The following is a 27131-nucleotide window of genomic DNA, read 5'->3' as shown; positions in this document are numbered from 1 at the left end:
GGGGAAATTCAGGGTGCAATACACACCCAGACACAGCTACTTCTGAGGAAGCCTCTGAGAACGGAGAAACACTGGCCATGCTGCATACCCAAGCTATTTTTAAAAACTCACACAAATAACTTCTATAAACGTAAATTTACAAAAGCATCTCAAAATCTTGGAAAAGGGACTCCACCTTTGTGATGCACTGAGGACCTTCCACGTTCTTTTCGTCACTCTTGGGAAATGGCCAACTTGTATAAAATAAACCCTATGCCCTGACCTTTCTTTCCTTCTCTTGAGCATGTAGTGGGATGCTGCTGTCACATGACTTGGATCTGCTTTTCAAGTTCTATAAACTCCTCAACCAATACACACACACACCCCCCAACAGTGGCACCCACAGGCCAGCCTGTTCTATCCAAGTAAAAACAAATCTATTGAAAATAAAAGCCACTGTCCATCCAGATTAAGGGTATGTCTTGAGCTATCCCCTAGGAATATCAATATATTTTAGTTGTTTAATGCCCAGCTTCCAATGACTTTGTTGCCTTTTGCTTGAGGGGTGGAAAGGGGAGAGGAAGACGTGTCTTTACTGTCACCTGTATGAGAAATTAGTTCCCTTTCCATTAAACAGATAGGGAAGAAGCAATGCTTTATCTCTTCCTAAAAGACTAAAATATCAGGGCATGGAAGGTGCTCTCCAGACTTTCCCGTCTCTTCATTCTGTAACTCTGCCCATGATATTTTCAGGGGGAAAAAAGTTCTATGATGCGTTCACGTGCGAAAAGTTGCATAGTTTGCCCTACAAGTCATCATTAATGTAAGTACTATTCTAGGGATTCGTGTGGCTTTAACAAGTGTTTTCTCTGGAGGTGGGGAGTGGGGGAATTTAAGAGCAGTTTCAGATGCAGCAGTGCAGCTTGTTTTAAAAAATACAAAAGTGATTTTAAACTGTAACATGTGGTACAAGATGACACTTTTAAAGGCCTTAGTTCTGGGCTTCACAGAGGCTTGGTATTTATTTTTTCTCTGCTTAAGCATTTCTTCAACAGAGCCCTCGACTGCTCCTGCAGCTCCGTAGAGATCCCTGAGCTCCTCGGTGATCAGACATCTGGCCAGCAGGAAGCTGGGAGGTTTCTATCACAGAGATTTCGAACCACACATCACAAGATCTTTTTCTGGTTTCTGCACAACTTATTTTTGGTTTCTGCAAAATTAAAAGTCGACTCTTCTTCCCACTACGCCAAGTTGCCTACCCTGTTTCACCTAAAAAGGATGTGATTTAAGAGATAAACAATTTCACAGCATTGTGCAGAGGGTCACAAATTCTCTCAAGTGCCCCTGGGGTATCTTCTAGAGAAAGGGGGATTTTTAGAATGCTGTTAAAATGTCAAAAGGGCAAATGCAGAAATCCCTTTGTAGTCTTCAGACACCAACAAAGCTGGACCCCACGCCCTTTTGTCCTCTTGTCCTTCCTTCTGTGGCAAACACCAACAGGTGAAGGGAGGTAGCCTGGCTGAGCTGCATCAAGACCTTTCCCCGCTGGTGCGTTCAAGGCCAGCACAAGAGAGCACTTCACCTGTGCTTCACTAGGCAGTGCGGTTGCACAGCTCCTCCCCTCAACACTGGGTGCTCCCTCAAGAGCCCTCCATATTAGAAGGGTGTCAGGTTCAGACACCTACTCCTCAGCAACCCACGTGCCTCCAGGAGCACCAGGGGGCCCTCTGTAGTGTTCAGAGGTGAGGACACCAGAGAGAAAATGCTCAACAAGTGGGCTTTGTTCTGGATATTTTAAGCAGAGCTGACTCTATGCTGTTTGTTTTGAAGGAATCAATTCTTTCATTCTTCATTCATTTTTCCACTTGCAGGTGGCAGTTGGCCTGTTTTACTCTGGCTTACTATATATTCTGATGGAAGAGCACAGGGCTTTCCTTAGCATCTCCTAATACAGGTGGGTGTGAGCCAACCATCCACTCTGTCCCTAACAACCAAACTCCCTCATAACTGCCACAGAACCAGGCTGAATCGAAAAGTGTTCCCAACAGCATGGGAACTCACATCAACTCTCTCAATGTAGACAATGGGAAGGAACTTCCCTGTACCCAAGGGTCTGTGAATCCAGCATACCAGACTTTTCCTTCCAGACCCATCAAGCCCCCAAACCAACTTCTCACAAGCCTGTCTGAACCCCACTTCTGTGGTCTGTGGTGGACTGAAGTGGGGACAGGATATGAGCTGGCTCAGCTTTGCTCTAGCTGCCTCGCCTGGGCAAAGCTGCAGGAACACCCTGCTGGCCTGACTCCGCCTGGCTCCTTCCTACCACCAGCCCTTCTCGGCCCTTTCACCCAGTCACTGCTCCTGACCTTGGGCCTATGTATCAAACAAGGAGGCAACAAAAGCAGCTGATTCTTGGCTTTTGCCTTGGTGGCCCAGTTGCTGAAGATTTAGGGAATTTTTCAAGGGCAATTTTAGCCAACTGTGCTTTTTGTCTTCCACTCTGACTTTAAGATCTAAGCTCCAGGTCAGGTGTGGTGGCTCACACCAGTAATCCCAGTACTTTGGGAGGCCAAGGCGGGCAGATCACTTGAAGCCAGGAGTCTGAGACCAGCCTGGTTAACAGGGTGAAAGCCCGTCTCTACAAAAATACAAAAATTAGCTGGGTGTGGTGACGTGTGCCTATAGTCCCAGCTACTTGGGAGGCTGAGGCAGGAAAATCACTTGAACCCAGGAGGTGGAGGTTGCAGTGAGCTGAGACTATGCCACTGCACTCCAGCCTAGGCAACAGAGTGAGACTCTGTCTCAAAAAAAAAAAAAAAAAAAAAAAATCTCAGCTCCAATTAGGATAAGGTTCTACTGCCGGGTCACTGCCAGGTAAGATGTCAAGATGCCATGATTCGTGTAAGTTTCTGAGGATACCTCCCCTCAATATGAATCAGTCTTCGATGCATAAAAGCATTAAAATAAACTGACCATCAATTTTCTCTATCCATGTGGCTTTAATCCCACTTCTTTCTCACCTTTAAGGATCAAGGCATTCCAGATAATTCAACTGAACTGCTCATCCACTAGCCAACTACTGATTTAACTGTGTGCCTTTAACTCTTAGTCCTTTGCCACATGCAGGCTCTTCCCCACACAAATACCTAAAATACAGAGTACTGACAGAACAAGATGATGACTAGTTCTGATAAGGTATACTTTCTATATAAATTAAAACATAAAACATATCACTGAAATAAAGTAAAACTATAATCTAAAACTTTTTAAACAATCCATTTTAATCATCTAAATTATTTACAACACAATAACATGGAATCATCCTTTTTAAGACATGGGATTATAAAAATCAACAAGTGAATGATGCTTCAAATAATACATTTAAATACATTAATCAAATTTTTTCAGTGCTTAAAAGTTTTTCTCCATGGGACAGCAGGCTCTGGACAAAACTGCCTAGCGTACAAGTCTTCCCAGTTTCCTTCTATCACACCAGCTGCACATAAAAAGGTTCATCACCTTCTGTCCCCAAAGTGCCTCCCCACTGAGTTTCCCCAGGCAGACAGCAGCTCCTGGGACAGTGCTGTTTGGCAACAGAAAAGCCCAAGCATACAGGACAGATTAAAAGGCAGGGACGAGACACCATGGATACACGTCCCAAGACAAAGGATGCCCCAAGCCTTCCCCATAAAGCTTATCTGTCTGCCTGTGTCTCCATGATGGCAGGCAGAGAGCTAACTGGGACCTCCAGGATGATGATATGCTTTTTAAATTCTGAGAATCAAAATGGTCCTGTAATTCCCAATAGAGAAAACAGAGCCAATTCATTGTTCACCCCTCTCCCCTCTGAAGCCAGTTTTTAAAGATGAACCTCACCCAGAAAATAAGCCCCAAAGAATTCTCATCTAAATGATCAGACCCTTCCTAAATTACCTTTGGCAACCCAGGTAATTATTTTTTATTACACACCTCCAACCTGACCCTTTCTACAGTTTCAACTATAAATGTTCATGCCCCTCCTCAAATAGTGTTTCTAGGATGAATTTGCTACAGGTTTGAGTACAGAAGGAACAAGCAAGAAAAATGTCAGTGTTTATGTTAAGGAGAGTGGTCAGGATGTCCCCAGTCCTCATTATTGGTCCCTTCTCTCTCTCTGTGCTCCAAGATAAGTTCTTTGTCGACTTGATAAGCTTTAGTCCTTCTGTACAACTTCTAGAAGGTACACCTAAAGGTGCTTCTTTGCACTCCCAGAACTCACCTTCTATTCTACCTGTAAGGTTGTAGGGGAGTATCCCAATCGGCAATCGGCATGGGGCCTACCCCTGCAGCCACAAAAACCAGCCAGGCGTCATGTTCCTGCACCACCACCTGCCTTCCTGATGGCCACGGGTGCTGATGACAAAACTGGGACAGTACCGCAGCTGGTTTTCCTTTTTCAAGTGTGTAGATACGAAATAAAAAAACATTTTCATTCCCTCACAAGCTTAATCTAGTAATTTAACTGCTTTAAAAAAAAACCAAACCATAAACAAACCTAGGTACTAAACAAATCACACGACTTGATGACTTTTCTAAAATTAACATCAAGGAAAAAAGGAAAAGTTGATCCCAAATAAAATCCCTTGACCACAGCTGTTTGAAATTCGCCAGGGGAATGGAAGAACCTCAGCTCTTTCCTGCCCTGTATTTCAAGGGGAGTGTTGTGGCCTTCAAAAATGAAAATTAAGAATCACAAAGATGAATGTCCTCGCTTCAAACCTGGTGAATCCTTGGGAATGTCATGAGGATGACAACACAGGGTTAATTCATTTTTTTCTCAGTCTCTCCCCTGACTCCACAAAAGCTTTGTCTTCCCAACACAAGGGGCTGGGAGGTCCAGTCTAGGCAGAGCATGCTGTTGGGATAAACAGTAACCATGTGATCCCATGATTCCCAGGGCTCTGAGCACAAAGCTTTTCATCCCAGTGGCAGCTGGGATGTGGGTAATTCTGTAAACTCATGGCCACACCTTTAATGCTTGGGTGCAGTGGGTGGAGTCAGCCAGAGCTCTTTTCCAGCTTCATCTAGGGTCTTCTCTCTGGAAAAGCTCAGTGACATTCTCCAAAGGTTTATTTGGTTAAGGAGTATTGCTAAAACACTTTATAAAAATCCACTTTGAACACATGTGTAAGCTGAAAAGAAAACAACATATACACCTCCATTGAAGTTGGGAAAGTGAAAAGGCTGATGAAGTGTCTGAAATCCTGAACCTTTCCTGGTTCTTTCTATTTTAATACAGCATACAGGTAACAGATGATCTCATTTGCCTTCTGAACGACCCAGCACTCAATTTCCCTAAAATTGCTCAGCTCCACTTGGAAATCACCAGGGGACTTGAGAATCTTCCCCTTAGACTCAGGGAGACACCCAGACCAGGAAGAAGGGCACTGATGTTTTTCAGGGGCCCCAAAGCCCACCTTTTTTTTTTTTTTTTTTTTTTAGCAGCCTTTCCTGCTCCCACTTTACGATCCCTGCTGGGCCATGCACCTCCAAGATGGGCAGGGGAGCCACATCCATTGTTACAAATAGGAGTCATCAGACTCTGTATTTAAAAACAGTACTGTGCAATGAGAATGCTTTAATCATCACCCACACAGACGAGCGGAAGCTACAGACAGAGAGCCACTACGGATGGTGCCTGGAATAGAGGTGAGAATGGCCCAAAACTCTGCCTCCGGGAAAGGTGCCAAGTTTACAGGACTTATCATGGTGCCCTCACCAGACCCCTCCTCCTCCTCCTCCTCCTCCTCCTCCTCCTCCTCCTCCTCCGTGGCCGCTGGCTCCTGCATCTCCTCTGGGGAAGCCTGAGGCCGGCTCGGGTAACTTCTGCTGCCTGAGACAGTCACACGGGCTCGGGACCTCTCACCTGAGGCCTCTGGGTGCTGAACTGGCGTGGAGGTAGCTAGGCGCGGGAGAGAAATGTGGTCACCTGTGTCATCTTCTTCAAAGTCGTTAAGGCAGTACACTTCGTCCAGGTCAACATCCAGTGTCCGGAAGCCCTTGGTGACCACACCAGGCCGGGGGTCCAGGATGCCCCCAAGGTGAGGCTGGGCCAACTGCTGCCAGTGGTGAAGGGTGGCAGAACCTTGCAGGAGAAAGGGAATGGAAGAAGGGGACAAGGAGAAGAGAGGGTTAGGATGGAAGTCCAAGACAATGGCTGTTTACCACCCTCAAAGTGCTCAGCGTGAGCCCCAGCAGGGTCTGGGCCTCCAGGTGGACTGCAGTGGGAACTTCAGTGGAGCTGCCTTAGCCCTTCCTGCCATCAAACAGTAGCCAAACCCTACCATGATCAGAAGGGGTACCAAGTTAAGAAATTAACAATTTTTTGGTTTTTTTCAGTAAAATCCACACCATAGTATGTGCAAAAGAGGTTTGGTGGCGAGGTCTTTATTTTAATCAACCGATGTCCGCCCCAGAACTCAACACCTTCTCATTTTACAAAATGGAAGGGGTAAAATGGCAAGATAAGCACAAAACGAGGGCCACATGTACTGATTCTACGCCAAACACACACTCCTGGGAACAGGGAAGACATAAGCTCAGGCAGAATAAGACTATGCCAAGCCAAGCCCAGGACCCTCAGCAAGAGGAAAGCAAAAAGAAATGAAAGTAGCACAGAGATATGTGGTAGATGTGACCATCACCTCCTTTACTTAGGTTTTCGGTATTTTGCCAGCAACTCTGAGAGGCTGCCGGGTTAGGGAGAAGGAATCGGGTTAAAGAGGTGTGATTTAAGAACACAGTAAGTCCACATGGAGGTCTAAAGTAGGGGAGCCCATCTTCTCGATGACACCAAACCCCAGGACTCAGATGACATCATGCAAGGTCTGTAATAACACCGGAGTGTGTCCCTGAAGACCTCAAGGTGTCACAGGTGCTCTAGAAAGAGAAGTGTTCCTAGGCCAAGAATGCTCAGGAAACCTAAGTGTTTTTACTGAGGGGCATCACAGAACCTTCAGTGTGTTACAGTGTTTTTGCCCAACTTACTTGACAGAGCAACCCTTTTTACCTTGGAACACTTATTAATGCCTCACATGACACCATGCTAGTGCATGGGCCGTGAGGCTCGCACGGCTAGCCCCATTCTACAGATGCAGAAGGCACTCAAATGTGCATGGTCACACAAATAAATATTCCATGCTCAAAGGAGAGACTTCTGAAGAGGTTCTTAGGCACTGGAAGGCAGGAGCCTTCCTGCACAAATGGATGCTCGGGCAGTCACCACTGGTTTACCAAGGGTATATTTCCTGGGTAGGCAAGAAGCCCTCCAGGATACCAGGCTGCCCTGGGGAGCGAAGGAAAGGGAGTCAAGGATGCCAGGAGCCAGCAGCTCAGGAAGTCAAGACAAAAGACAAGGGAAGGCAGGCAGGCCAAGGTGGGAGGTGGTGGGGTGAGGGAGAGGCCCCGTGGTGTGTGCAGAGAGTCTGCCATTTCCAAACACCCCTTGGAAATAACTTCTCATGGGTCAATCTTAGCCAGGGAGGCTTGAAAGGGATTTATAAATGAGCAATTTCAAATCCGCTTAAAAGGAAAAAAAAGGTGCACACTGCCAATACATGTTTAACGAGTTCCTAGACACCCACATGAAGGTTTATCCCAGTTTTAAGAGTTCACAGGTACAAGAGCAACCTACTTAATCTGGATCTATTAAATATAAATAGAAAATACTCTAAATTCAAGAAAAAAAGAAATAGGAAAGAATGACATATAATGAAAGAAGGTATCACATATCTGTTCCCTCACTAGGTACTAAGATGCATCTAGAGCGGTGTTCTCAACTAGGGGCGATTTTGCGCCCCACACGCTCCCCCCCCGCCCCGCCCAGGGACATTTGGTAATGTCTGGAGACACATTTGGTTGTCACAGCTGTGGAGGAACGGCATCTAGTGCTAATGGCATCTAGGGGGTAAAAGCCAGAGATGCTGCGAAACATCCCACAATGTACAGGACAGCCCCCACAACAAAGAATGAACTGGTCCCAAATGTCAACAGGGCTGGGGTTGAGAAACCTTGCCCTAGAGCTGTGGTTCTTAACTCTCAGATGTTTTGAGAATCTGAAGGAAGCTGTGGATCCACTTCCTAAAGGAAGGGCGCATGCTAGCAACACCGTGCAAACAAGGCCGGGGCTTCGCAGACCTGCGGAGACCAGTGCATGGGCTCCCGAGTCCCAGACGCCACAGCATCGCTGTGATTTCTTTTAAATTAAGCTTCCCTATATTGAGGCAGGCCTGCGTGGCAGTTTGTTTTACATGTATTATACCAACTCACTCCTCAAAACCATCCTAGGAACTAAGTATGATTAAACACTTTACAGACAGGGGAATGGTGGCTGCCTGAAGTTAGATAACTTTCCAAAGCCACTTAATTAGCGGTGGCATAGCCGGGGTTCAGAACTAAAGACCAAGTTTTCACACTGCCCACCCATCAAAACCCACAGGTCTGAGAACAAGAAGGACATCGGTGTCCCAGCTGCACAAACGGTCAGCAGCAGAATTTCCAGATGGCTGTGCAGGGCCTGCCAGAAGACATTCCTGCTGATAGGAGTTCTCTGCTGTCCCTGGGGACTCGCATTCACACTACCTAATGGGCCCTGGTATAAATGCTCACTGACCGTGCAGGCACATTCCCGATAACAAAACAGCACCACGAGAAGTCTTAAAGAAGCCACTGTACTGTCATGTTCAGCTCGGGACTGTACACCGGAGTCTGAGAAGGATGAGAAAACCCCAGGTACAATATGGCCACGTCACCTCTACTTTTGGAAGGGAAAAGGAGGATATACTTCCCAGTAGACTCTGGAAAGTGAAGAACTTTGGTAAGGAAATGCCAAACCTCGTCATCCTTCTGAAGGGGGTCTGAGATGTTTACAATTCACTGGGAAAGAACCCAGGGAGGCTGGAGGTCTGGGCCCTGTGACAAGAGTCTCACAGGCCTGTCCCCTCCAACTGTTCAACCGGCTGCCCCATCACTCCCTCTCCTCACCTGCTCCCAAGGATGAGCTGAAGACAGAGAAATGAGGCTACAAAGGGTCTGCTGTTTGGAGTTAAGGAGGTCACAGAGATGCATGGGGTTACTTCCATTCTCTGACACTCCACAGCCAAGGAAATTTAGTGAAATTACAACTAAAACATTATGGGGAAAGATGCATCATGCTCAGATTTTTATCCCATGCCTTGCGCATCCTTTACTCATGTAAGAACAGCCAACTTTTACTGGCCTTTTACTAAGCGCCAGGCACTTTTCTGAGGTCTACATTTACATTTATAATTCACTTAATCTTCACGTTATCCCTGCTGTCTGCATTCTGCAGATGAGGAAACTTGAGTACAGGAAGGGAAAGTAACTTGCTAGAGGCTGCATAGCTGGCAAGTGGCTTGACTTATCTGGGACTGAAACCAAGGCTGGCTCCAGTGTCCATTCTCCTAACCCTCAGCAGTGAGAGGCCTCACAAACGAGAGTCTCCGAAACCTAGTCAATAACACATCTGAATGGCTTTCTAGACTCCCATGCAGGTGCCTTCTCAAACCTGACTGTGCTATTTCAGTTATGTCATGCTGTGGGGCTCATGGACTATCTCCACTCCTGGCTGGTTCCAAGGTCCCAGTGGGGTTTGCCAAGCCCGTCAACTGGGCAGAACACCTCATGCCTCACCTCCCTGCTGCTGCCTAAACCACCATGTGGGAATTCTACCAATCTCCTGGCTGCCTGGAGTCCTTCCTTTGACACAAGAAGGTATACGAATTAAAAAATAAATATGAATTGCATCTTATTCAGAGCCCAAGTTGCCTCTTTCCATTTCTCCAGCTCATTCCCCAGCCTGGCTTCTTTACTTGCCAAACACTGTACTATGAGCTACCTCTCATTACCAACTCAAGACCTGCTCACTCCTCTCACCCACATTAAAACCAGGCAGGAGTTGGGCAAACAGGGCAAGGAAAGAGAGGAAGCTTCATGTTCCTGGTTGGCCCCAAGATAAAGTTCTATGGGAAAAGGGCATGGACAGTGGTGAAAACTTAACTACGGTCATGGTGTCTTTCCCCCTCTGCTTTCCTTCCATACCCCAGTGTTCCAGCTAAAACATTTTCAAGTCATCAAAGGAGAGGAAACTCCAAAATCCACTGATGTCAGAGGAGCATTAGGGTTTAGACACTAGAACGAAACCTGCTGGATAATGCACAGCTTCGAAATGTATCCTTTCCCTTATTTACATATTATTTATTTGGAAATGCTACCTTGGTTATGATTAAGCAGAAAGGAAGTGCAAATTACAGGAAAAAAATACTGCCTGCCTTGGTCTTTTTAAGGCGGATATCTTTCTAGTTTGAATGTTTTGTTTGTTGTTCACCTGCTTAAAACTGGTAAGGTAAGATGAAGAGACAAGAGATTGCTAGCACTCTTAAACACTTAGCTATTTTGGCTTTCACAATAAGCAGATGGCAAGATTAATTAACAGGTAAGGGAGCCAGATGGAAGACACTGATTGGCTATCTGCTGTGATCTCAGCCAACAGTCTCTCGGGACCTCCCCCCAGGTCCATTTACCTGGGCCGATGGCGATCATGGGAGTCTTACTAGCTTCTCAGTGGGCCAACAGAAAAAGATAATTTAAGAACATGACCCTAGTGCTGGTCCAGATCTCAACACTAGTAACTTAGCCCTAGTAACAGACCTGGACTGGAGCAAGCTTGGGAAGCCAACATTTTAATAAGCACCTATTAGATGCCAGGTACAATATAAAATGCTTCTCATTTACTCCTCACTGGAATCTGGTTTGATAGCTATCAGCCTATGTCATAACCACAATTAAATAGGAAACAGGGCTCAAAAAGTGGGGTGATTTATCTAATGTCAGAGTCAGAGATGTACTGAACCTGGCCCAGGCTGACTTCTGTGTCAGCATCCCATCTTATCATATTAAACATGGTAACATAAAAAAATAACTGTAGAGGGGAAAAAAGAAAATATTGGTTGTAACAGCTAAGAAGTCTGAGCCAGGTGTGGTGAATCACGCCTGTAATCTTAGCACTTTGGGAGGCTGAGGTGGAAGGGTAACTTGAGGGCAGAGGTTCAAGACCAGCCTGGGCAACATAGTAAGACCCTGTCTCTACAAATAAATAAATTAGCCAGGTGTGGTGGTACACTCCTGTAGTCCTAGCTACTTGGGAAGCTGAGGCGGGAGGATTGCTTGAGCCCAGGAATTCAAGCTTGTAGTGAGCTGTGATCACACCACTGTACTGCAGCCTGCGTGACAAAGCGAGACCCTGTCTCAAAAACTAAATACATAAACAGCTAAGAAGTCAGAGAACTACAAAATGGAGCCTAAAGGATCTATATCATGAGGTTGTGTTACAGGCCACTGTGATAAGACAAATAACTTTTTAATGGTATTGATTTAGCCTCCTGGGTAGCAAAGCACTACAGATGAAATTCACCTTGCTAATCTAACAGGATTTCCTATTATCCTATTAACTGATCACAAAAATACTGCCAAGTCACAAAATTAAAAGAAAGAAAGATGAACTGGCTAAAACGTGTGCTTTGAAAATAAATTCAAAAACATATTCTTAAATGATCTAATGAAACACAGAGTCAAATATAGAAAGCAGACAAGACAGAGATGATAAATTCCAATGATTTTGAGTGACAAAGGAGAAAAAAGAAAAGTAAGGCAGAAAGTAAAATTGCAGAAATGAAAGATTTTATTGAAAGAACAGACACAATGTAGATCAGAAAACAATCACCAAGCTTACAACTAAATAAATAATCAAAAAAGAGTAAGCCATACCTTTTCGGAACTCTAAGAAGGACCCCAATTATACAATTTTAAAATCATAATAAAAACAAACTAGCCCGCCCTCTTCCTTTGGAGACTATGGAACCCAGTCATGTCTTGGGTCTTTAACAAGCACAACCTTACCTTATAGCATGCATTCTCACAGGGGCAATATTGCTCCCGAGGGGCAAAAACAGGTTCTTTTGAGGTGAACATAATTGGATTATTTTTATTTTAATACCATAGATATATTGTTTATGTATTGTTTATGTATACTGTATATGGATATACATATAGTACATAAACAATACATCTGTGGTATTAAAATGTCATTGGGGTGATCAGGAAAAAACGTCTTAGAAGGCTCCTTAGAAGGGACAATAATTTTTAAAAGTTGGGTAGGTTCTGCTTTACAGAAGTTCTGATTTGGCTTTGCATCGTAAGTGTAACATAGTTTTAAAATAGCTTCTCAAACTTATATGGCTTTCAAAACTAAAGGAGTAAAAAATGAAAAATATAAACACTTGGTGGCTCTTGGCAGGGTGGTGGTATGTAGAGGGAAAACATTTTTAAGTGCCTAAAAAAAAAAAAGAGGGAGGGAAAGAGCGAGAGAGGGAGGGAGGGAGGAAGAAGTTTTTCCATGAGTTTAATCATCTGAGGTGCCCCTGATACTAAAATATGAACTGCCCCTGGAAAAGGGTGGCTTAAGGAGGCACAAAACTCACTGTCTCCACAGCCACCGCCCTTCCTGGGCTCCAAACTGTAGACTCTAGGAGCCGAGCTCACAACATAATGCATCTGCCAAAAGCCACAACCTTGTTATATGAAGTTCAAATCAAAACACATAAGCCCCCAAATCACATTCGGGTGGTTATGGGGGGAAAAAAATCCCCATTTAATAGAGTTTGCTTGGAACCTCTCCCTGACACCAAAACTTCGGAGAAGCTAAAGCATTAATTCTCTGCATTCCTCACACCCGCAGGCAAAACCTAATCAATTTTTGAATCTGTTAGCAATGCCTCTACTGCCACAAAAGGTTTTTATTTCTAAGGTTCTAAAGGCAAAGGAAATAACTAGAAGACCACAGTGCACATGCTTGTCTTTCCTTGGCGAGTTTGGTGGCCTATGTGTGCACTGTCACACCTGCCAGCCAGAGGGGAGGGATGGAGGCCTAGGCTGAGCGCCACCGTCAGAGGAACTCAAACCAGCAGCGCGGATGGCTATCTCGGAAGAAAAAGGAGTAGGCGTGACAGAGGTGCCCCGCCTTCCGCAGGTGGATCAGGGACCACAGGGAGTCCCCCAGGAGGACAGAGAGAGGCCGAGGCCCCGCGCGATCACCTTCCAGCGGCTTCACGATCTGGAGCTTCTCGGGCAGGTAGGAGCGGCTGCTGAAGGACATGCCGGAGAAGCCGGTGAACTCGGAGAAGCGGGAGTGCGTGCCCAGGGACATGATGCTCTCAGTGGGTGTGAGGGAGCCGCTGCGCAGCTCGCCCTTCTCTGCGAGCTCCTGGAGCTTCCTCTCTTGCTCCTCCTCAAAGAACCTCCTCTCGGAGAGGTAGTTCTCCCGGCGCAGGGACAGCCGCCTCAGCGCTGTCTCCAGGTCGTGGGAGCCTGGGGTGCCCGGCGTCCCCAGCTTCTTACTCCGCTCATCATTTCTGGAAGAAGAAAGGGGTGTGAGGGTGGAACGCTAGCCAGTCTCCAACGGCACAGAGGCCCGACTGCTCAATGCACAGGGGAGGACGTTCCCTGGGGCTGCAGGATTCTCCACGGGAGCCAAGGCAAGCAGTTGACATTTAGGCAAAAGGGGGAAACAAATGCGTGTCCAGAACTACTCCCGCCAGGGGTCTTTTTTAGTGGGGTTGAGGTGGGGTGAGGACTAAGGTGGGATGAATATTTTGCACACAGACTAGGTAAATTCAGTCCCTCTAAATATCTCCCTCAAGAATCTTTAGGAAGAAACCTGTAGGTTACCGTTCCTGGCTACCAGAAGGGCAACTGGTTTCAGGGATGCTTCTCTCTCCTCTTGAAGGAAAGGAGCCCAGACCCCAACTCTGAACAAAACCTGCTCTGATCAAGGAGCTTCCTGTCTGTCTGATCCAACTGGTCCAGAAGAATCAATTTTATTAAGTCAGAGGAAAAGGATGCACAAAGTGGACAAGTGTGTGTGTGTGTGTGTGTGTGTGTGTGTGTGTGTGTGTGTGTGTAGGTTCTGCAGGGCTTCAAGGAGGAACTGACCACTCCTGAGGAAAACCCAGTCCTGGGCACCTTGGCCCCCCCTGCACCCTACCCTCTGACCACATTCGGGTCACAAGACAGAGAGCCTGAGTCCTCAGCCTTTCCAACATCAAACTACAAAAGGGTCACAAAACAAATGTCTATTCTGTAGCCTTACCATGAAAACTAACAACAACAAAAAAATATTCATTAATCCTCCCCCGCAAGCATTTCACAGGAAAGCAGACTTTCTGGTATCATCTTGTTATACATCTTTAAGCTGATTAAAATATCATATCAAGGATAGGCGTAGGCTTGGTGGGTAGGTAAAACAGATTTGGAGAACTGTTAAGGTCTGCTTTTTTTTTTTCTCTTTTTTTGAGACAGAGTCTCACTCTGTCACCCAGGCTGGAGTGCAGTGGTGCGATTATCAGCTTGCTGCAACCTCCACCTCCTGGGTTCAAGTGATTCTCCTGCCTCAGTCTCCTGAGTAGCTGAGATTACAGGCGAGCGCCACCCCGCCCAGCTAATTTTTTGTACGTTTACTAGAAATGGGGTTTTGCAGTGTTGCCCAGGCTGGTCTCAAACTCCTGAGCTCAGGCAATCCTCCTGCCTCAGCCTCCCAAAGTGCTAGGATTACAAGCATGAGCCACCACACCTGGCCAGGTCTGTATTTTTCAGGCGACTCTCATCTACCCCCCTCTTAACAATTACTAAGCCTGCAGGCAATCCATACTACCATTCCTCACCCCAAAACAGAGAAGTGAAAACTTCCAGCTTGCTCACCCCAGGTCGGCTGCCTCTGTTTCCAGAATGATGCTGTTGGTCTTGTTGTCGAGGACGACGTTACCTATGTCGCTGCCGTAGAAGCTGGACCGGGGCGTGCTGACACAGCTGGACAGGAGGGAGTTCATGGCCGAGGACTGGTTGGAGCCAGGAATGTTCATAGGAGAAGGGGTCAGAGATCTCTGCTTGACGACTTGGTTGATGTTTCTTACTGTCTCAAAGACACGCTTCTGGTGACTAGGGAGAATGCACGGCATCCGTGAGTGAGCAAATGCGGGCACGACCCTGGAGTTTAACCCTCCAAAAATGACCAACTGAGGAGCCAAAAGGGCACCTGGCCTGTGACGAGTCCCCAGACAGCCCACTATCCTGTGCCTGCCACCTGTTTCTTAGGGTATTGGCTGCCTCCTTCACAATGCGAAATTTGAGAGCTTCAATACCCACTAAATCCAGAACTCGAACCATGGTTGTGCTAAAGATGCTAGCAAGAGTGAAACTGTGTTTTACATCCCTAAAGCTTAACCTATAAATAAAAATACTTAAGTTGACTTTTGTCTCCTAGTTTTCTTTTTTCATAATATTCACTAGAATACATGCTGCAGCAGAGCAGTGTTCACTGCTTAGCACATAGCAGAGATCAACGAACACTTGTAGAATGAATATTCATATTAAAAAAGCAAGACTTAAAGTTAGTCTTACACTTCCGTAATTAGATGATAAATACTAGATTTGTCTATGTTTTGGAAAGTGTTATTTCAGGAACAGAACCACACTTTGATGCTCATTTGTTCCCTTTTAAAAAGGGTAGGCATGTTTTTACAATGGCCACTTCCTTCTGGGCTGCAAAGGGTGTCACACATATACCGAACCTCTCTTGGACACTTGTCACTCCCAGGATCTCATTTTAGTTCTGTCTATGGAGTCTGGGTACAGAGAAAACACAATGAAACCTGGTTCACAGGTTCCTTACAAACACCTTGGGACAGGCTAAGTACAAGAGTTGAGTTAGGAAGAGAGATGGAGAAGCTCATATCCTTAGGTGTATTCAGAAGGAGATGGAAGCCTTGCACAAGACCTTTGAAGAGCGTTGATTTTAAATTTTTTAAACGTTTTCCACTGAAATGAAAGATAAAAATGTGTAGCTATATCAAGACAAAGCTTATGTTAAGACAGATGGGAAACATATATCTCCTTTTCTAGGACTTTCTGGAAGTTCACAATTTGTCTATAAAACCTAAGAAGAAGAGGAGCACAGTGGCTCATAGGCCAGTGGCTCATGCCTATAATCCCAACGCTCCGGGGAGGCCAAGGCAGGAGGATCACTTGAAGCCAGGAGTTTGAGATCAGCCTAAGCAATATGGCAAAGCCCCATGTCTACAAAAGATTTTTTAAAATTAGCTGGAAATGGTGGCATGCACCTGTAGCCCCAGCTACTCAAGAGGCTGAGGCAACAGGATTACTTGAGCCCAGGAGTTCGAGGCTGCAGTGAGCTTTGATCACATCACTGCACTCTGGCGTGGCCAATAAAGTGAGACACCCCATCGCTAAAAAGCAAATAAATAAAAATTAACACTAACAAAAGCTAATAAGAGGAGCTAAGGGATGCTGTCAGCTGTGTTCTATTATTTATTATTTCCCTTAATCTGGACTGGGAAGGACAATAGTCAATCACTGTTGGTACCCAGAGCCTCAACATTGCCAGGTTTTGAACACCACAGGTCACAAGGTGGTCTTTGGGAAGCTCAGAACTGTAAAAACTGTGGCCATACGTGATGTCTGGAGACTCGGCCTCTTCCAACTGCAGCTCCTTGCGCATTGTTCCCTCAATCTCTGCTGCCAAGGAGTCCTGGGAAAAGCCAGAAAGACAAATGTCAAGTGAGCACCAATTCAAATGCTCTGTCTCTAAAAGAGGTATGCACCCAGGTGGGCCATGGAGAGTAAACCAAGGCATCAGAAGCTCACAGTCTTCCCACAATACAAAGTGAACAATACAAAGTCTCTGTTATCAGAGACCCTGGCTGAGCAGTTGCCCAAGTAGGTTCTGAGTATGGCAGTGCCATTGGGCACTGAGTGTAAAGCTGCTGACTCACATGCCATTAGGTGTCTAAAAGCAAACCCTATGCTCCATTGGCCAAACCATGGAGCTGCAACCATGGCTACAAGGTGGGATGCAGAACTTATGACGGAGGGGTGATGTGTTCAGAATGATGGAGACAGGTGGATTTCCAAATACCTCTGAGCTTACAGTGAGATATGGCACCAGAACCCACACAGGCCACACAAAGCTATTGTCCCCCTAGTCTACAGCTTCTGTCACATGCCCTCTGTGTCTAAGATTTTGACACTGAGAACAGACCAAGGGCCTCCAACTTTGGCTCTTAGGGAAGCCTTTCCCACCTCCAAAGGGCACTCTGGTTCTGTGCTAGCGAGAGGGTCTCTACATACAAGACGTGAGTCACGCACACTGCCATCTCTAGGTTTCTGCTCTCATCCTCCCTGGACTCCTGCAAGGGAAGTTCCTCTTGCTGCCAACTATCCATGGCCCACCCACCTTTAAACAACCTGCCCAGGAAATGTAAGATTCCTGTTTCCACTAGGAATCTTGGTTTTTTTTCTGAAGCAGACACCAAATACAGTTAAGTCCTTGCCACTTTTCTCAACAGCTCACATATCTCTCTCTCCAGCTTTGTGGGTCAGGGGAAGGCTAGTCACTGATCGCTTCTCACTTCACCAATGCAAGCCTCAAGCTGAGACTCAACAATAAAGGCTGCCAGATGGATGTCCCCTGTCCTGTACTGCTCATCACTCAGCACTGTAGGAGGTGGAGCCTAACACACAATCCCTTACACATGGTAGATACCCACAGGACCAGGTGTGTGCAGAAAAGCACCGGTTCAGCACCAGAGGAGGACATCCATGGAGGACAAACTGAAGGGAAAAGCTAAATTCATGTTAAACAACAGAATTTGTGCTGGGACATATGTACATGTGGAAACCACCAGCCAGGGCTGACTAATGAGCACATGAATTGTGGCTTGTGACTGAGGACCTGAATTTGCAATTATATTTTAATTGAATTGATTTAAATTTGCAGAGCCACATGTGGCCAGTGGCTTCTCAGCAGATAGCACCTGGGGACTCCAGGGCATCCACCACAGCGGCTTCATGGTCGATGGGGATGCTTCAGTCTGGAGGCTGGAACCAAGTGGGGGACTCCACAGGAGTCAGCACGAAGCTGGATGAATAAAGGGCTAGCAGACTTTTTTCAATCCTTATTCACAAATATGCATTTTATTTTGTAATTATTACCCACAGATTGCCATTAAACGTTATGTCTAATAAGGGCTTCCCTAGATGAGTCTGACATCTTTTAAGTCAGCTTATTTTTTAATACTGTTATTCACCATATAATTTACAAATAGAGAGGAAAGGACCTTCATACACCTTAAGAAAAATGAAGTGTCAAATTACTACAGTCGGCCCTCCGTATCTGTGGGCTCCACTTCCTCAGATTCAACTAATCTTGGATAGAAAATTTGGGGAAGAAAACAAAAAAAAAATACAGATTTAAAAATCAGTACAGTATAACAACTACTTATATAGCGTTTACATTGTATGAGGTATTACCAGTAATCTAGAGATGATTTTTTTTGTATGTGGAAGGGCATGCATAGGTTATAAGCAAACACTAAGCTCTTTCATATCAGGGACTTAGGCACTGGAGGATTTGGTATCTGCAGGGGGTCCTGGAACCAATCCCCCTCAGATACTGAGGGATGACTGTAATTTCAAAGCCATACTGAGATAAAGTCACATGTAGGCTCTGTGATTTGTTTTTGGCCATGACCCTCTATCCTCTGGCAATCCAGGCAAGTCTGTGGACCCCTTCTCAGAGTAATATTTTTAGGCAAATAAAATTATGAGGATTACAAAAGAAGGTAGATACATATCAATGTAACAACGTGTGTGTGTGTGTGTGAGAGAGAGAGAGAGAGAGAAAGTGAGAATGAGAGAGAGAGAGGAGAGAGAAATGAGTTCAGGACTAGTTACTGCTGTCAGGAGAGAGAGAGATTGAGAGAGAGAGGAGAAAAATGAGTTCAGGACTGGTTGCTGCTGTCATTTTGAAGTGGAGATCAGCATCTGTGGTGTTGTGAGGCATCTGTAACAACTGAAATGTGCCATAGGGCCAGGCGCTGTGGCTCACGCCTGTAATCCTAGCAATTTGGGAGACCAAGATGGGTGGATCACCTGAGGTCAGGAGTTCAAGACCAGCCTGGCCAACACGGTGAAACCCCATCTCTACTAAAAATACAAAAAAAAAAAAAAAAAAAAAAATTAGCCGGGCGTGGTGGCACATGCCTGTAGTCCCAGCTACTCGGGAGGCTGAGGCAGAAGAATCGCTTGAACTCAGGAGAGGGAGGTTGCAGTGAGCCGAGATCGTGCCACTGCATTCCAGCCTGGATGACAGAGCAAGACTCCATCTCAAAAAAAAAAAAAGACATGTGCCATAAAATACCTGTGATTTCTAATGATGACAAAGTCACAAGCAGTGTTAGTATTACTGTGATGTGGTGACCTTCATAAAGGAAGGAAATACTGAGTACAATTAGGAACTAATTTCACAAGCCCCCCAAATTTGGTCTGTGGATCCCAGATGAACTCCTGCCATAAGGCAAGAGAACTGGGAACATAGTTATGCAAAAACTGCTACTCACTGTTTTATTCAGCGATTAGAATGGCTAGGAGCAAAAGAGGCAGATCTGGGTGTTCTGCATGGTGCAATCTTTAGACTGCTTTAAATACCTTTAATGCATAATACACTTTAAAATTAGCCATCTTCAAAAACTGGGCTGTGCCAAGAGCTACAGAAAAAGGCAAACAAAAACTTTACCTCAGCAAATATGAAAGCTGAGAATCCCTCCAGAAGAAACTGAAATGCAAATTTCGATTCGACTTTTTTCATGCAATAGTTTAGTTTTTAAAGACAGGTCTGTCCTTGAGAGTGGGGAAGGCAGTGGAGTGGATCCTGGGTGCCCAGGAAACAAGATGGCACCAGGAGCTTACTGCACCAAGATGAGAAGCCAGGAAGGAGGGAACTCAGGCAAGGAGACTGCAAAGCTACACAGGCCAGCGTGCGAGCCAAGTGTGGTTAGCACTAGATCAAGGAACCTGGGGGACTGAATATTCTTTGCTGCTTTTACTGAGATTCCTGGAATCACTGGATCACCCATCTGTGTCTTAGAAAGCTGACTATGTTATATGTCTTTTTGTTTCCCTCAGATTTCAGTGAAGCTTCTTGCGGGGGAGAGGGAGTGCTGGCTGTTCTAGCCTGACTTTGACTTTGATGCATGAGAGCAAAGAAGAAAAGAAATCATGATTTAGGGAAAGTGGGCCAGACAATATGGAGTGGGGGATGGGGACAGTATCTGCTGGGGGTCAGCAATGGGGGCTGAAGGGAAAGAGCTCCAAGGAAAAGGGCAATTTCAGAAGGGACAGAATTTCACAAGCATGTATGCAGCCATCCACTCCTATCTCACTTGGGGGAGTTTCTCTCAAAAGCTCTTCTCTCCTCAGAGAGCATTTAGCATTTCATCAAACCATGGAAATAGAGCCAGAATATACAGGAGTTCTTGAGTTTGCTCTTTAGGCCATTGTCTATCTGTCAATCTATCCATCTAAACATAATGCCTATTAAATGTCTACAATTCTACAACATACCAAGCGCCGTGCTAGGTACAGAGTATTAAAAGGGGAAGGGGGAAACGTTACAAAGAAGACAGGGTCCCCACCTTTCAGGGGCTTCAGTCTGACAGAAGATAACATGAGGAAGCTCAATCCCCGATAACGCTTCCTCACAGCGTAATGATCAGCCAAGGGGTTCAGCCCTGGGTTGCCCAACTTCCACAAGGAGATTAACCTCCTGGAAAATCCCCTTCTCAATCATGTTCCCACAAAGCACATGAAGCAAATAAGGCCAGGGCTAAAAAATTCGACTGCAGTAAAATAATATGAATAACGTGGCTGGGCACGGTGGCTCACTCCTGTACCCCTAGCATTTTGGGAGACTGAGGTGAGAGGATTACTTGAGGCCAGGAGTTCAAGACCAGGCTGGATAACAGAGTGAGACCTTAGCTCCATTTTTGAGAGAAAACAAAGGAGAGTGAGTGAGAGAGAGCAAGAAAATTACCAGCCTAAGTACAGAGAGAATTCTTTTTTTCAGATCACAGATACTGAAAGTCACCAAGAGAATGATTAATAAGCGTACAAAGAATCAGCAGAACTGTAATGGCATTTTAAAAATTCTGAAATGTACTTCCAGAATTTTGTGAGGCCAAAATAGCCGCACAGTCCAGTAAGGTCAGAAAAAAAAAAAAAAAAAAAAATCAGGAACAGGTTGAATATCCCTTATCCAAAATACCTGGGACCAGTAGTGCTTCAGATTTCGGGACAGTTCCAGAATACATGCCAGCTGAACACACCAATCTGAAAAATCTGAAATCCAAAATGCTCCAATGGCCATTTCCTTTGAGCACCATGTCAATGCTCAGGAAGTTTTGGATTGTGAAGCATTTTGGATTAGAGATCCTCAACCTGTATGAGTCAGATCTTCCAAATACCTGAGGTTCCCACCAAAGAAAGTTCCTACTAAATTTATCTTTTAATGGCAGGAGTAGAAAAGACAACAGATTTAGAGGAACAGAAAATAAAGAACCAATTTGTCCTACGTAGTTAAGAAACCACCAGTCAGACTCAAGTGTCCTTGATTTCTGAACTGTAAAATGAGAACCGAACTGTAAACACCTAACTCCAGTGGCCAGAATGTCAGACACTGTGCTCCCTCCTATCACCAGGACCCCTGGTGTCCTCTGGCTGGGAAGAAAGCACAGCTCACCATGGGAAACAGGCCCAGCGAGTGGTAGCGCCGAGACGTGGTATTGGGCATGGTTTTGTTCCGGAGGTTCTTCAGCTCCTCCTGCGCCTCATGTAGCATCTCCATGCACTCTGCATACTTGTCCTCCAGCTCACGCAGCTGCAGGCAGGAAAGACACAGAGGGTCAGGATCTCCTGAGTACCCAGGTGTACACACATCTGCCCATCAGAGGGCCAGAAAGACACAGCAATCTAACGGAGTTCCCAGCACATGTGGAACCAGCTGCCCTGTGGGTCTGTGGCCAAATAACAGAATTTTCAAAGGCTTGCTTCTTCTTTGACTTGAGGCAAGCTTACAGACTCAGAAATCTTCTAAAATACTAACAATGGGCAAATGAAACAAAACCAACTTCACGCAAAAGAAAAATCAGGCTACGAATGATGGCTTACACCTGTAATCTCAGCACTTTGGGACAGCAAGGCAGGCGGTTTGCTTGGGCACAGAAGTTGAGATTAGCCTGGGCAACATGGCAAAACCTCATCTTTCCAAGAAAAAAAACACAAAACTTAGGTGGGCGTGGTAGCCACATCTGTAGTCCCAGATACTCAGGAGGATCATCTGAGCCTGGAGAAGCTGAGGCTGCGGTGAGCCACACTGATGCCACTGTACTCCAGCCTGGGTGACAGAATGAGACCCCATCTCAAAAAAAGGAAAAGAGAGAAAGAAAAAGAAAATCGTCACACTCATGTTTCAAGCCACACCTGTGAGATTCCTCTCCCAGAGTGCTCTGTGTTGTATTGTTTCATTTCTTTGAACAATTTTCGGGCACCTGCGCGTGCCAGGCTCAGCTGGTATACAGCCCTGCTCCACAGGTGCCCATAACCAATAACAGTGTCAGTGGGCACAGAATCAAGGTGCAACTGAGTTTACTATCCCAAGAATAAAAATGAAATGAAATTCAAAATAAAAATGGTAGTTGCAACGGACGTGACTAAAGCTGTCCGGGAAGGTGAATCCACCCTCGCTGCAATCAGAGGCACTGAAGGAATGAGGGAGAAGTGCTAGAGGTGCTCACCTCGGCCGTGAGCTGCCGCTGGGCATCCTTAGCAGCCCCCAGATGCTGGACGAGTTCTTCATTTTCAACTGCACACTAAAGCATGGCAAAGATAGATCACTTTCTAAGATACTTAGATAAGTCCAATTTTTTCCCTCTTATTAACCTAATCCATTATGAACTCATCATCACTTTCTACAAGGATATGCTCATTTTATACTCAAGTTCTGTTTTTTATATAATTTTGAAGGTAAAGTCTTTCCTATATCCCCATTCATTCTCTATAGCCCACCACCCCACCCCCCACTTCCAAAGCTCTCTGGAAGCATTTTACCCCACACTACTAGCAAAGTCCATTTTGCTGCCTCTTCTTAAATCTGAAGAGGATACTGCTCTACTGCAGCACATAGCTGGTGCACTGTGTAAAAACAAATACCAGACTAGATGATCCATAAGTTAAACTGCAAAAGTCCATATTTACAACATCTTTTTAATGAATTCAATATAGTTTTAGGAGACAACAGGTCACAAATAAGACTCATCACCAATTCACGGTAATCAGTTTTATACCACTGAGTCCACGAAGCTTTTTCTGCAAAAGGGTAACACAAACTACTAAGATTTGAAACTAAAGGGCACTGTCTTCCGGAGTAAATGTCCCTTCCCCATCTCAGCACGGCCACTGCCATATCAGCCAGATATACAGAGAAGCCTTACAGCTTTCGCCTTTTTCTGCAAATCAACGATTTGCGATAGCAGGTGTGTGATCTCCTCTTGCTGGCGGGCAGCGTCTTCCGTCTTCTTGGCCAATTCCTCTGAGATACTAGCAATCTGGACATTGGCATCCCCTTTGACAAACAACAATCACAAGAGGAAGTCAGACAACTACACATGCAGACCCAGAGAGAATGGTTTCTTTGTGGTTTGCACAAGAAAAACCATCCTTATTAAAAGATAGCATGGAGTGGGGAGGGTGCAGGAAGGAACTCATAGTGACCATTTTCCCACATGGAAAAGCAAAGCAGCTTCTTCAAGGCTCAATCAGTTATGAAAAAGAACCTCACCCCATTAGATAGCACTCTTGAGCTCAGTGTAGGGCCCCAAGCCCACCAACCGAGGCTGTCTCCCCAGAACAAATCAGGGAGGCTCCGGGGGTCAGAGAGAAAGTGACAAACAAAACATGAGTGCATCTGGCCAGATCCTCACATTCCACACATGAGCACCCCCTGTGACTAAACAGGAACCCGCTGCTGCACCCAGTTCTAGAAAGGAACTACCGACTGCACAGCGCAATTCCCTTGGAGTTTTCAACCCATATTCAGAGCCATAACTCATTTGACTAGATTTGAACATGAGGTGTGTTTCGTTACTTAGTATTTTGCTAAAATGCAAAATACTTAGTGTTTTGACCTTTTGTCTTAACTTGTAAACTTAAAATGAAGAAGAGGAGAGAAATATTTATTTGCAAAGGTGAGAACCCTGGCTTCAACTTTCACAAATCAAATTACTGGTAGTAACCTGTTCTTCCACATTTTCAACACAGGTTTCTGTAGCTGGGCCTAACTTAGGCATTAAAAAAAATCCAATATTTCAGTATAAAGCCAAAATTAAATTTAAATCTCCACCTCAGTGATAAACTGAGATAATACATAGCTGACAACTTAGCACTAAATAATAGAGAGGGGGTGCCACGCGAGGTTGGGGAGGCCTCTAGTTTTAAGAAAAATGCTGCTGAGCCATAGGCTGGCAGGAGACTGCACTTTAGCAAGGCTGACACAAATCTGTCTAGTCATGACAGTAGATGCAAGGAAGTAAGAAGACAGCGGTGCGGGGACATACTCAGCTCCTTCACGCAGTCGTTGACCAGCTGCTGCTCCTTCTCCTCATAGGTGATGGTCTCTGTCTTCAGCTGGCTGGCCTGTGGGCAAGACCCAGGTCAGAGGCCCCACATTCTCACCTGGCCTGGTGGTGCAGGCAAGGGCTGAGGCATACAGCAAGGGCTAACCGGGGTCTGGGAAGCTGCCCTCAGCATTCCCCCACCTGTCACCCATCATACCCTCAAATACAGAAAGTCCATCTGAATTCCCAGCTTAATGGATGTGCACTCTCAAAGCTGAAAACCTGAAAAATGCACAACACTAGAGGGCGCCACACAAAGCTATGGGCACAGGCGCTCTACAGCTTGGTCTGTTAAAAACACTGTGAACACCACCACCCTATCATTGTATCTGTTATCTGTGGCTGTCCTGGCTCATAAATATGGATGCTTTGTGACCTGCACAGTACCTAGGACCCTACCCTGCCCACAGCAAGTATCCTAAGGATAACCACACAGGAATGCCTAACACCTACTATGTGCCAGGCACTGAACCATGAGGTCCCAAGTTGGAGTTAAACTTGTTGTGTTCAAGCTTAGTAAGAACAAGGTCTAACACAAAAGCATTAAAATGCAGAGGCACAAGAGCCATCCCAGGACTCTGGACAACTTGCCCTGGCTGAAAAGGGTGGGATGATAGAGATCTGAAGGCCCTAAGAAAAAGCCCTGAGACCAGGCACAGTGGCTCACACCTATAATCCCAGCACTTTGGGAGGCCAAGGTGGGAGGGCTGCTTGAGCCAAGATCACACCACTGCACTCCAGCGTGGGTGACAGAGCAAGACCCCCATGGAAGAAGGAAGGAAGGAAGGAAGGAAGGAAGGAAGGAAGGAAGGAAGGAAGGAAGGAAGGGAGGGAGGGAGGGAGGGAGGGAGGGAGGGAGGGAGGGAGGGAGGGAGGGAAGGGAGGGAGGGAAGGAAGGAAGGGAATGAAGGAGCAGGGGAGGAGAGGGGAAGGAGGTCGGGGGGGAGAGAGAGAGAGAGAGAGAGAGAGGTAGAGAGAAAGAGGGAGAGAAAGCAAGCAAGCAAGCAAGCAAGCAAGCAAGAGCCCCAGTTAGACAGAAGTGTCTCTGAGCCCTCAGTCCTGGCCCCATAAAAACATTACACTTCAGAAAATGCATTTGGGGTAGCAGGAATCTGTAGCTGGGATCAGATTCCCTTGGCTGGCTTTGGATGAGTTGCTGGGTGCCCGGGGCTGGAGCATTTACCTGAGGCAGGCACTGGAAGAGGCAGCACTGGACTCAGAATGGGCAGCACAGGCCTGTTGCCTTGCTCAGCTACTGGCTGGCAGAGGAAACCTGGGCAGCCTCGTTGGTCAATCTGGGTTTACATGACCCATCAGTGAACAAGGGGCTGAAAGAGGTGAGGTCTAAGAGAACAAGATGTGCAGAAGAGCATCTTGTTCAGATGGGACATGAAGATCTTACTAAGGTGTGGGCAAGTTCAAGTTGACTGACGGTCTGCACTATTAAGGGGCTCTCAGGAACCCCGGGCCAGCCTAGGTGGGCACACAGCTCCAACCTGAGGGGCCTGATAAACAGGGCCATACTGTACCACACCATACCTTGGCTAGAGGACAGAAACTCACCACTAATTAAGACAAACAGTACTAAATTTGCACGCATCGGTGTTTCTAGAGAGGGGCAGTGCATGAAGGTGAAAAACAAGGGGCTTAGAGTCACAGACTTGCAAATCCTAGCTTTGTCATTTACTCACTCGAATGACCTTGGGTTATCAAAACACCTAGCAGCCTGGGGCCCCCTGTTCCAATGAGAATCAAAGTAACCAGCTTTCAGCCCTGTTGCGAACTCCAAAAAGAAATAAATAAATAACGTGGGCAAAATGCTAGGCACAATGCCTTGCCAATTAAAAAAAAAACTCAAAAGCATGAGTCCCCAAGTTGCCTCAGCTCAACCTTTTTGAGCTAATTGTTTAAGAAACATGGCTCTGCCAGGCGCAGTGGCTCATGCCTGTAACCCCAGCACTTTGAGAGGCCGAGGCAGGTGGATTACCTGAGGTCAGGAGTTCAAGACCAGCCTGACCAATATAATGAAACCCCATCTCTTACTAAAAATACAAAAATTATCCGGGCATGGTGGCGGGCACCTGTAGTCCCAGCTACTCAGGAGGCTCAGACAGGAGAATAGCTTGAACCCGGGAGGCGAAGGTTGCAGTGAGCTGAGATCGCGCCACTGTACTCCAGCCTGGGTGACACAGCAAGATTCCATCTCAAAAAAAAAAAAAAAGAAAATGGCTCTCTCTGAGGACCCATGGACTACTTCCTTGAGCATCTGATCTGTGGCAGCATGAAAACAAGGCTGGGTTTCTCCACAGGTGCTGTGGTCAGACCTGGAGAACACCAGGGGAGACCTCACTGCAGGAATGACTGTGAAGGAGGGGATCTCCGACTCTTCCCGGTCCACACACCATGTCATTCACCAGGTTCGCCTGCCCCAGCCAGGGAGGCATGTGTTGGGCTGGAAGGCAGTGCCCAGAGCACAGAGGAGGCACGTCTGCCGAGCGCCTGGTACAGCTCTTCACG

General features: G+C 46.1%; 1 protein-coding gene across 43 annotated transcripts in view; it reads right to left on the bottom strand.

Annotated features, from left to right (window-relative positions):
• The window catches only part of TRAK1 (trafficking kinesin protein 1), a 213430-nt gene that overhangs the window by 9946 nt on the left and 176353 nt on the right, over window positions 1-27131 (bottom strand). For 19 of the 43 annotated variants that reach the window (XR_012431026.1, XR_012431024.1, XR_012431023.1 and 16 more), the window contains 8 exons: window positions 24555-24633; window positions 23433-23563; window positions 22737-22811; window positions 21683-21820; window positions 16560-16636; window positions 14791-15027; window positions 13129-13445; window positions 5885-6103 (listed from right to left, as the gene is read on the bottom strand). Coding sequence is in view for 30 of the 43 variants with exons in the window: in XM_074031793.1 (XP_073887894.1) it covers window positions 5885-6103; window positions 13129-13445; window positions 14791-15027; window positions 16560-16636; window positions 21683-21820; window positions 22737-22811; window positions 23433-23563; window positions 24555-24633 (1273 nt within the window). In the remaining 13 variants the exon portion in view is untranslated. Of the gene's footprint in view, window positions 1-5737; window positions 6104-13128; window positions 13446-14790; window positions 15028-16559; window positions 16637-21682; window positions 21821-22736; window positions 22812-23432; window positions 23564-24554; window positions 24634-27131 lie in introns of all 43 variants that reach the window. The other 24 variants (XR_012431028.1, XR_012431025.1, XR_012431031.1 and 21 more) reach the window with 2 other exon arrangements.

Source organism: Macaca fascicularis, chromosome 2 (assembly GCF_037993035.2).
Source record: "Macaca fascicularis isolate 582-1 chromosome 2, T2T-MFA8v1.1".
Lineage (NCBI taxonomy): Eukaryota > Metazoa > Chordata > Mammalia > Primates > Cercopithecidae > Macaca > Macaca fascicularis.
This window is presented reverse-complemented; position numbering and strand designations above follow the sequence as displayed.